At 32.6% G+C, this 12,634-nt stretch overlaps 1 protein-coding gene across 1 annotated transcript in view; it reads right to left on the bottom strand.

The window, feature by feature from the left end:
* Positions 1 to 1,592, bottom strand: part of LOC133328780 (uncharacterized) — a 34,187-nt gene extending 32,595 nt beyond the window's left edge. Inside the window, exon 1 of the mRNA XM_061537325.1 lies at positions 1,558 to 1,592. Within this exon, the coding sequence (XP_061393309.1) occupies positions 1,558 to 1,563 (6 nt within the window). The 5' untranslated portion in view covers positions 1,564 to 1,592. The remainder of the gene's footprint in view (positions 1 to 1,557) is intronic.
* Positions 1,593 to 12,634: the final 11,042 nt, after the last annotated feature.

The following is a 12,634-nucleotide window of genomic DNA, read 5'->3' as shown; positions in this document are numbered from 1 at the left end:
GGGTGTATTTATTTCCGCATTAGGCAAACCACGCGTCCTCTCTTTGAGAGTAATTTGTGTGAAAAAGAACGTAATAATAGGAACTTTGTCTGATCCTGATTTATTTACCCCCATTTTAGTAACATTATGAATACGCTTAGCCGAAATATCCAAAAATATGCAATTCACAATTTTAGTTCTAAGTTTATGTTTTAAATTTATAATAACAATTATGGGAAAATTTCAGAAAATACAAGAATTGCAAAATAATCCACTATTGCCGGCAAAATATTTTTTATTAACAAAGCATTTTTTGTGAATGAATATCTGCTGATATTAATATATATTAATTTCTGGCGGGAAAATATAAATATAAATACAACCAAACACCTAACACATGTGATGACACCCCATCAATGGAAATAACCTAAGTCCATTGTTCATAATCAGCAGATTTTGAATCGCTTTTTCGGCGTTTCATTCAATATTGCAACATAAAAACCGGTGTTTATTTAAATATTATTGTTAATCATCACCGATGGTGATGATGATGTCGGTCTGTCTTTTATTTGCACACTATTTGTTCATCCTCAATTTTTGTTATATTTATTTCGGGAATTGTTTTTATTTTCGATTTGATTTTCCATAAATTTTAGTCATGACATTCGATTACATTGGCTTATGAGGAGGGGTGTCTCTTTCTCTCTATCCGCTAACAGCTGAGCTTAAATTGGTAGCATTACATAATTTCTAAACCACACACGTCCATTCGGATTACATACACACTCATTCACATTGTTTTTGTTGTTGCTGTCGTTGACTGGCCGTTTGAAACGGAAAGTGGCAAACAACAAAGAAGAAGACAAAAAAAAAAAAAACCATTGCGTTCACTTTCGGACAATGACGACGATGGCGATGATGAATGCAAGAAAAAAAACGGGTTGATGTACCTGACCAAAAACCCGTCCATTATAAAATCCATATTTAATAGAGTTGCAATTTCTTGTTGTTTTCTGTTTTTTTTTGTTTTTGCCGCAATAGAGGAAGAAGAGAAAGAGGCAAAAGGAAATGGAAAACCGCAACAACATAATAATGCACTTGAACTTGTTTTTGAGCCATGAAATTATTGTTGGTCGTTGGTAAAATGTTGAACGGTGGAAACATCAAATCAATGATTATTTTCAATTTTCACTAAAGTCAATATCAAAACAGTTTTTGTTGTCTTTCTTCCATATAGTTTTTTTTTTTGTTTTGTTTATTTATTTTCTTTGCACAAATTTAATTTCTTGTCACTTTTCGTTGCAGTATTGACAGTTTAGTTTATTTTGGTTAAAAGGTAAATCCAAATACTCGTGATATACGCACAATGTCATTGTCGTGGTGTTTGTCTTGAACATCATTATCACGATCACACTTTCACTCTTTTTCTTGGTATCCACGATAATCTTAAAGCGGGTGCAGGAATCTCTTTACAGTTTATTTTACACTTTAATATTTCCTTGGTGTTTAGTAATTATTTTATTTTTATCGCTCTTTGTCCATTTCACATCCAATATGAATCCTTCTCCGAATACTCACCTTCATTGTGTTTGCTTTGTGTGCGGTTTTTGGTTTTAGTTTTTAATATTTTTTTTACAATATTTTGGAATTTCCGTTCCGACAATTATTCGTTTCTTTTGTTCGACGTCTACGCGCTACCAAGACGTCCGTTACGTTTGAGGTTATCGTTAAGACTTTTACCGTTTCAAACCGGCGGCATATGATCGCATGGGCTTTAATAAGTTTTGTTTGTATTCCACTTTGTTTAACCTATCCCAAGCTTTTTACGAGTGAGTAGCTTTTTGTGTGTGCGTTTTCTTTTCACTTTCTTTACAACACTCGCGGTATGAAGCGAACTACTCAACACTCAAAAACTCTTTGACATTGAGTGGTTTCTTTTAAATATTGAGTTAAATGACTCTTCGTTGACTGCTATTGAGTCGTTTTAAAGATGTTGTTATTCGTTTAATGTCTAAAAAGCATTTGAACGATTTTCCACAAAAATCAGCGTCTTTTAAAGAAAATCTGTTTATCATGGCACAGGCACACAATGTTTGAAAATGTACGCTCACACACAGCCACAGGGGCGAATAGTTTTACGAACACACATACATAACTATGGCACGCGTATAAATTTTATGTGTGGCGCCGCCACACACGGTGGACAGTTTAGTAATTATGGGAAATAATGTGATTACCTAGATGTCTACATTACTTAAAAGCCCATGCTACACATATTTGAGAATAGCCCTTGTATACATTAAACTCTACGATATACTCGATATGTTTACTACCTAGAAGTTTTATTATAGAGGCTAGATATAATGTACTTTTACTCAGAGGCAGTACTAAATAAATGGGCCATTGAACATTTTATGTGAAGAAGATTTCTACCTACCAAGGATTTTGAATATAAAATTATAGTATGTAGGTTTTTCATTATCTGAAGAAATATTGTTCAAAATTACAGACACTCAGATTGGAAGACTTGGGCAGGAACTACCAAAATTTAAACGGGTTATTGTGAACTTTGCATAATTTCTGGAAATACTTTTATTCACTAGGAATCCAATGTATCAAATTATAGCCACTTCGATGGTAAAATTCAGTTATAAACTTAGTAATACATACATATATGGACAACTTTCCGCAAATACGTATTTTACCTTCCAATATCTTAAAATACAGCCACTACAATGTGAAAATGCGCCTAAAGACTGACAATGGGTCGTTACCATTATATAGGGACTTTACATTGACCTATGTTGAGAGTTTTGTGTATATATGTATGTCAACCTTCAAACCCACCTTATGCCAAATTACAGACACATCGATGGCAAATGCGGCTAAAGCATCGAAAGTGGTTCGGTACCGTGCTTTAGAGCTATACTGAAACGTAAATCTATTATTTTTTGTTTGAAAGATTTGACACCCTATGAGAACCAAAAATCGAATTTGAGTAAATTCAGTTGAAAAACATGTCCAAAAAACCCCGCTCCTTTATATTGGAGCTACCCGGAAACTTTAGCCAATATCGATAATTTTGGTTCAGAGTTTTTCTACTGAATGTGAACCGAAAAAGTTTGTAATTTGGTTGAAACACGTGCCCAAACTCCCCAAAATACCGAAATTGGTGATGCAAATATTGACAATTTTTAGTATGATGATTATTTACCCAATGAGCTTGAAAACATGCAGAAAGACTTCAAAATTTGATTATTCAGAAATACTGCTTATGGAGCAACGAAAAAGGTAGATCGATATATGTCATTTTCAATACGAAATATCCTTGGAGTAGTACCAATGTATTTGCAAAATTTTACGGAGGGTCATGGAATATATAAGAATATATAACTTATGGAGTCTCAGGTGAATATTTTGAGGTGTTTGCAACCTTCTGGTTGAAGGTATGAAAAAACGAATATTAGTTCGAGGTCATCCTTGTTAGTATATTTGAACAAAACTTTGCCCAACCTATCATATTTACCAAACCTAGTCCGAAAATGGGACCAAAGTGTCAACATTTTTAAAAATTTGGTAAGGCATGGTACAATTATAAAAGGTAACAGCAAATCCCAGTTGATTTGTTTCCAACGTAATACTAGTGTCAATAAGAATATGACAAATTATGTTTATAAAAATCACTCAACAGAAAATTGGGAACGCATACAATTTAAAATTGCTCTTTATTAAATGTCCTCCCGTATTCAATTTACTCAATATGCTTGCTGGGAAAGTTTGAGGAAGCATATATTTCTTCATGGAAATTTCCAGCATTTTCATATGTGTTACACATATAAGTGTCAATGACTCAATTATAGGAATGATGTGGAAGCGATAGAAATATAAATTTGATAGATTTTTATTCATGTTTTTCAATTTTATTTTGAGGATTCGAAAATATTACATTTTCAAAATAAATTTGTTGATAATTTGTTTGCTTGTTTACACTACATTTTTTAGGCAAATGACGTTGACACTAGTAGAACTTACAACAACAAATTTCCATGTGGTTGTTGTATCGTTTGCTGTACAACAACACCTTCTATTATTATACCATGAGGCAATATCAAGCGAATAGAGTGTCCGATTTGTTAAAAAATGTGCACACCGTATTATTTTTTTTACTAAAGTCAAGTTTGAAGATGGGACTTATCAGCCCACTCCTTCTAGAAACTCCCTGTCAAAATGCGATAACTTTGAAATAACTTGTAATTTTATGTGAAGCGAACGGAATATAAAATTCCACCGAAACATTGCATAACGTATTATGTTCATCTTGGATTGATCAAGTTTGAAGATAGGACCAGTCGGTCCACCACCTCTCCATCAAAATGTCAAAATTTTGAACATTTGTTAACATAAAATCGAAACCCAAATATTAAATGTCATTATAGAATAAACCATGTCTCCTAAAATGTCTATCCCAAAAATTTTTAGGTTGTCGCAATCCCAACAGTCGGAGTCTCCGACGAGTATTTTGAGATATTACGAAACATAAATACCGTAGTTTGTTCTAATGTACTACAATAATTCCCATTATTATACCGCCATCGACTAAACGTTGATCTTTATGACTTTTGCTAAGTTGTTGTTGTTGCTGTGGTTGAGTGTTGTTTACAACCTCATCTCTGTGTGCTCTTAATAAAATATTTTTATATTATATTATTTAATTTTGTTTTCATTTTGTATATACATTTATATGTTTTTCTTGTTGTTTGTTTTTCTGTATCTTTATTCCCAAAATATGCTTAGACAATTTCCTTGAATACAATTTGTAGACGCGTGCGTCAAAATGCATTGGGTGCGTGTGTGTTTGTATGCTTGCTTTAGCATGTGTCATGTTTTATGTTAAGAGGTTTACAAGTGTTGTAATGCAAACATACATCTACACACAACTAAACGAAGCCACAATACATTAAAACTTCACATACATCTATAGCCACCCGGCAACTAGTACATCAATGGATTCGATATAGCACAATTGCATGCTCATGCACAGTCAGTCAGTCGTTCAACGGTTAGATGATTTTATTTTGTGCAAATTTGTCAAAAAATGCACCAAAAATTTATCATTTGTTCAACCACTTTTGGTTTCATATTCGCGACAACGACGATGACGATGAAATAAATACAAATGAACAAAAGACTTAAGACACAAACCTGATTTCTTTCTTTTCATGCCTTCATAGCATTCATTCGTCAACAAGGAAAACCGCATCCATTTATCCAAAAATTTCCATTCCATGGCAGTTTGTTGCATCATTGAAATTTTGGGGTTTGTTAGGGGAGTGAGTTTGGGTTATTTTTGTGAAATTCGGGATTTTAATTACACACACATAAGCATTAATCAGGCCGCTATTCAACACTTTGTTGTATAAACTTATAGATCTACTTTTCATCAAATATTGCAACATACCAATTGCAAAATTTTCCAATTTGAAGCCAGGAAGAAAACAAATGAAAGTTCAAGTGGTAAATAATCTTATTCCTTTGGAAATATTTATTGTATTTCAATGGTAATAGAAGTAGAAAAAAAACATTTGTTATACTCTGAAAACGTTTCCTGTGAGTCTTAACTTAATATTGAAATGTTGGAAATATCAAAAACAAACTATTCTCTTAAACTCTTAAAAAAATATCGGAAACTTTATATGGTGACTATATCATTGTAAGTTATCTGCGAGTTGGTTGTAAATATAGTTGGTTAAAAAAAATAGATTATAGACACTCAGGCTGAGAACTGGATCCTGGAAAAACTGTAAAAAATGTGTTTCACACTACAAAAAGCCAGAATGCCAATTTCATAACTTCCTGCAAATGTATATGTCAGCCTCCAAATTTGGTTGAAAAACGTGCCAAAGTCCCACAATTCGAATAATAGGGAGTACCACTCTATTTGGACTACAAATATTGATAATTTTAGGAATAGAGACTTTCTACCCCAATGAGAATCCTTTATATCAAATTAGAGCCAATTCGGCTAAAAAAACATGCCCCTAGTCCAGTGTTTAACCGAACTAAATTGAGAGTCAGTGTGTGAGAGCGTAAGTAAGAGATAATCATAAAAATGACTAACCAATAGAAAACAAAGTGAAGACGTGTTTAACCATCACCGCTATCGTACTATATTATACATTAATCATTTAATATCAAATATAAACAAATAACAAATTACATTTCATAATACCATAAAATACCCAAAATATCGGATACCCTTATACGGGTGCTATACCTAAACGATGGACCGATATATCTCATTTTCAATTCCAAATGTCTTAGAAGTAATATATTCGAAATTCGTAATTTTAAGAACAAGCGTAAATATATATGGGCACTATTGCCAATTTTTTAACATAGCTGAAGCCGAGGTTCACCCCTTTATAACTCGGGAATTTCTTGCGTATATGAAAAACCAGTAAGGAAAGTAGTAAAGTCGGACTATATGATACCCTTCACCACTTTGGGTATATTCAACAGATGCATTCTAACATAACATAATAAATATGAACCGACTAAGATCAATCCATAAACATGTCATTTTGTAACCTATACATACTAAACTGTTCATTTGGAAGATAGAGAATGAAACAAAATTATGTAAATCGATTAAAGCTTAAATCTCTATCGGACACTCGTTAATAATTTGAAACCCAATAAACATCAAGTCGGTCAATATGGGCTATGTCAGCATTTCTACAAAAAGAAATTACGTCACTCTATACTTAATTTTGTAAGTTGTGCAAAATTTCTCGTCAATATGACAAAAATGAGGAGTTTGGAGCACCATTTAATTAAAATGGGACGAAAATATATATGCGAGCTATATCGAAATCTAAACGGATTTTCCCGAAACTTACTACTCATCATTCTAGACTTAATTCAGTAAGATATGCCAAATTTCATACAAATCGAACGATATTAAGAGATTTGGTGAACTATTTTCCTAAAATCGGACGAAAATATGGGAGCTATATCTAAATCTGAACCGATTTTCACGAAACTTTGCACACACTATTCTAGACTTAGTTTGGTACGCTTTGCAAATTTCTTGCAAATTTAAAGATATATAGGGACTTTGATGCACCATTTACATAAAATCGGACGAAAATATATATGGGAGCTATATCTAAATCTGAATCGATTTTCACGAAACTTAACGCTCATCGTTCTAGACTTAATTCAGTACGCTATGCCAAATTTCGTCCAAATCTAAGAATATATAGGGACTTTGGTTCAATATTTTCATAAAATCGAACGAAAATATATATGGGAGCTATATCGAAATCTGAACCGATTTTCACGAAACTGAGCACACATCATTATTGACATTATTTAGTACACTATGACAAATTTCGTCCAAATCGAACAATACATAGGGTCATTGGTGCACTATTTCCCTAAAATGGGACGAAAATATATATGAGAGCTATATCTAAATCTCAATCGATTTTCACGAAACTTAATACACCATTCTAGACTTGATTTAGTACGCTATACCAAATTTCGTGCAAATCCAAAGATATATAGGTACTTTGGTGCACTATTTATTTTAAATCGGACGAAAATATATATGGTAGCTATATCTAATTCTGAACCGATTTTTTTTAATTTCAATATGGTTCGTCCTTGGGCCAAATAAATGAGCTGCGTCAAATTTCATCCAAATCCAATCAAAAATGCGACCTGTACTTTGTTTACAATTTAACATGAACAAACAGACGGACATACGACTTAAAAAGTGATTCTATGCATATTCTCAAAAGGAACCATGTGTCTATCTCGTTTCCTTTTGCCTGTTACAAACATATGCACAAAGACATAATACCCTGTACCACAGTGTTTTTTGATCTGTCGCTGCAAACTTTTCATGATATTATATGCGTGGAAGCTGTGTCTACTTTAATTTGAAAAAAATGTGTAAAACTAGGAGCCTACGAGGACTATGTCTCTTATGTATCATTTTTCAAAACATTATCTGCATCCATCATTAATGATGCTGACATTTTGAAGCTCGATTTTGAGCGTTTCTTGAATTTTACTTCACGAATTTCTGAAAATCGATTATATGATTATTGTAGTCGCGAATCTGTGTATGTAGTATACACAGCTTCAGAGTAAAACTCATCCAAAGGTGAACATTTTGTGCCATCAAATTTCTACAAATCCTATTTTTCGGACACAAATTTTTAGATCTGTCAATTGAAAGATATTGGTATAAATCGATGTAGTTTTTCGGGTTGCACACCGAAATCGAATGCGCGATAAAGGCATATGGACTTTTGGGAAATTATTCGCGTTTTACGAGTTTTTGAGTACTTCAATGCAACATGTAGTACATCTTAGCCGTCAAGTAAAATTTCGCAAAATATATATGGATTGGAAGATAAACTTCAGTACTTCCTGGAAACTGCATGCGCATCAAATGATTTTGAGAATTACGCTATTTAGAGACAATTTAAAATGTATATTTCATAATATTATTTTATTTTAAGATTTATTCCTATTTATAGAACCCAAAGATTTATCGGATGGGTCTTGCTATAATCCGCAAGGTACATACTTATACACTAGAAGAAATTATTTTTATATATGTCAATTTTTCGGTGAAATTCGGGTAAAATAGAAGAATAACACAAACATTTTTTTTGTTTTTTTGAAATTTCTTGTATAAAATTAAAAAATAAATATGATGACATTATTTCTTCGAACCAAAAACAAATAATTTTCGTCAATATCTTGTTTTGTTGTCGCTTTAATTAACAAACCCCTATACAGACTTGTGTGATTTTTATATCATTTGATTTATGGTGGTGTTTAGATTATGTAGATATTTTTAAATTAATTTTAGGTGGGTGCATGTCATGAATATAAAGAAAATAATGAGGAAATCTCCTAATTGTTTATTATTTTTCTCATATATCTCGAAAATGTGCAACTTTTTCGCAGTTGTTATAATATCTGCATATTCATAATTTACGAAGGAAGTCATATATCAACGTTTTTGGTCAATATAATAAACTCGATAAATTTTGAGCGCATTAACCAAAAATTTGATCGTGAATAGATTCGGAGTGAGGATTTTTTTCTTCATATGTGTACCAAAAAATCGACTTGCAAACTTTTCATGATATTAACCTGCGAAGTTTATTTACATTGATGCTGAGCCTACTTTAATAAGAAAAAGGGTAAAACCAGGGTGAGGCAACCCAGGCTTTTTTTGTTTTTTCTCGATTTGTGACTAAACCACCCATTTTGCGGCCTTCGTGCTAAAGTAAAAGTCCCTTATGTATATGTGTTTTTCATCTACCTTTAAATGATTTTGACAATTTTGTGAGTTTTTTGAAATTTTACTTTTAATGCGCAATCACGAACCACAGAAAAATTTAGATATATATATATATAACGTCGTCGGACTGCTAAAATTATCAATAGTATATCAATATTTTAGGGAAAACTCTAAAAAGTGGACTAACATTGGTATTTTAAAGAGTTTTGCCATGAATTGGGACCAAATGGACAGTAATTTTCCACTTTGGATTATAAATGAGTAAAAGATACAAAAAAAAAAAAAAATAAAATAAAAAAAAAATTTTATTATTGGCCAAGGATGCAAGAGTCGAAGGGGACCGACTATATGATATCCTACACCACTTTGAGAAACTATATGAAAGATTTAAAAAAAAAAAAACAGAAATCGTTGAGTCCATATAATATTTTTTTCATACTCTTTTTCAAAATCATCTTCCCATGCATCAATTGAAGCGGACTTGTCTGTACTGACAAGAACTTTAACATAGCCCCACAAAAGTAGTCAAAGGCCTTATATCGCATGATCTACGTCCGGTCCGTCCCAAACTTGAAATAAAATGTTCACTGAAGATGTACGGTCCAACGAAGCCACCATGCTCCAAACTAGAACTTTTTCTACATACGGCATTTGCAATCTCATGCCTGATTTTCAATCTAAAATACAAATTCTCCTTATTATCATACACATTAAGCCAAATATGAGCTTCATTGTTGAACATAATAAAATTAACTTTCTTAACATATCGCATATTGATAATGAATGACGCTTGTTTATCTTAGTTTAAATCCTATAACATTTTAAGAGGAATAGGTCTAATAATCCCACCGATTGTCATTATGCTAGAAACAGGGTTTCATAATTTCTGCACACGGTGAACTCCCACCAAAGCATTTAAACCGTTGGATGGAAAAATTATGGTATCTGCTGTTTTATTCTATAAAACGTTATTGGACCTTTAGTCGAACGATATCACAGAAAAATTGTCACCAAAAATGAAATTTCATACTGGCTGTTCTTTTAAAGTACCATATTATCATTCCACTTTTGATTTGCGGCAATATTTGCACATAGTGTAAATTTAATTACATGTTGTAAAATATGACCAATAAATCATTGTAATTATTTGCATAACTCTTTCCTCCCACCTATTAGCCACGCTCTATGTTGTTGCACGCCATTAAATAAAAATTTGGTTCTCTCTAATTTTAAATAATGATGCTATGCAGCTTGTGGCACGTGCAGCTATTTAACGTCTATGCTTTATTGCCGCAAATTAAAAATCACACACACAGACTACAAGTATGGCAGAAAATGGTTAATTTTATTGCTAAAAATATTATACAATATCCTTGAATCAGTGTTTTGCAATAAAATGACAAACGCCATCGAAACACCATCAGGCCATGGGCATGGATGTTTGTCTGAGTGCGTGTGGGTTTGTATGTGAGTATATGACCCATGGCTGCGTTATTAGAAAACTAACTATCCAAAAATGAACCCCAAAAACCCCATCAAACACAATTTTGGAATTGGAATATGTTCGTACGGCGGCAATAATTCGCAACAACACTTTATAGGCTGTTGGTAAACACATTTTGTTTTGTTTTTTTCTTGGTGGCGGTGTTTATTAGATACTTTGTACTCTGCCCTGTTGACACGGTGGTAATGAACTTTCCCTGGCCAGGTCAAGAGCTACGTACGTACATGTGTGTTTAAATGATAACAATTCTGTTTAATTTGAATGAAAAGGTGGTAAACAATTTCAAATATGTCAAAATGTTGTAGGCCTAAGTTGAAGGTTTTCTGAAAAATGTAAATTTCATGTGAAACCATTTAAACCTTATAATTTTACATACATTTTGGTTATTAAAAGAATTATGAACTTTATATTTGTTTTGTCGGAAATTGGAAGTATAGTCAGAGGAATGTTGAAAAATTAAGATTATTAAAAAATGTCATCTAAGGGAAAGCGTTCAGAAGCTGCTATAATATTTACTCAAATATACTATCAAATTGATGTGTTTATTATACAATACTTTTGTATAAGGTAGCACCAAAAGATGGGCATATTTTTAACATTTTCTGGGAAAGCTTTTTTTCGTATCAACGACACATAATGCTAAATTTAAGAGTTTTGGATCATCGAAAAAGCTAAATTGGAGTGCGACATTTATTTTTGTCACTACATATCGACGCCTCCGAACCATAGTATGCTAAGTCGACTTAGCATGTTTTTAAGTTCTTTACGTTTTTAGATACTACGGTCCTTAATTTAAATTCACTGAAATTTTGGTAATCATCTGTCAATCCAAACCAAAGTTATAAGCAAAAATGTACTTAGCATGTCACGTACTATTAAAGAAACTTCCATACTTTGAAAGCTTCTACTGAAAAACTCACTTTTCAGACTTAGCATACTATGAGGCGTCGATATATATTCAAAAATAGCATATGATCGCTACTTCATTAGCTTAGAATTATTTCAACATGTATAAATATTTTACTTTGTTTTCACTGATAACTTTAGAAGTCCACACACACACCAATATTGACCATAATTAAAATGTTAGTACCATTTAGTTCCTTTGTTATGTTATATTACGTATTTCCAAAACTACCTTCATATCTCAACACTACACACCAAATCCGACCGCAACACAAATCTAGCTCTATAATAATTTTGGTAGCATTTATTACCTTTTGTACTCTTGTAGTACTTATTTCCAAAACTAGTTGAAAATTTCATGATTCGTGCTCTATAGGCCCTTCCAAATCTTAGTTTTCCAACTTTCGAAAACCCAGTGCTATCAGTTCAACCAAAATTCAAATTGTACCATATTTGGTACCATTTAGTCAATACCCCAGTCCTACACTCTAGCAGTAATATTTTTTTCCAAATTTTAGTGTTCCAGCTCTATCGGTCCACCCAAATCCAAATTTGGTACAGTGATCCTAACTCCAAATGTCGAGATTCCAGCTATATAGGTTCACCCTAATCCAAAATTGGTACCATTTAGTACACATTGGTACGAAATTCCAAAATTTCCTACAAGGCCCAATCCTAAACCATAAACAGTAACCCTAACTTCAAATTTCTAGATTGCAGCTCTCTCGGTTCAAACAAACCCATATTTGAAATCATTTAGTACACATTAGTATGAATTTCCAAAACTTCCTACATCGGTGCACCAAAATTAAAATTGTACAAAATTTAGTAGACATTAGTAGGAATTTCTAAAACCTCAAATTCTGCCCCAACTGTGATCCTAACACCAAATATTGAACTTTTGGTACACACACGTA

Source organism: Musca vetustissima, unplaced genomic scaffold, assembly GCF_032173495.1.
Source record: "Musca vetustissima isolate MV318-11 ecotype Yass unplaced genomic scaffold, APGP_CSIRO_Mvet_v1 utg18749, whole genome shotgun sequence".
NCBI classification, from domain to species: domain Eukaryota; kingdom Metazoa; phylum Arthropoda; class Insecta; order Diptera; family Muscidae; genus Musca; species Musca vetustissima.
This window is presented reverse-complemented; position numbering and strand designations above follow the sequence as displayed.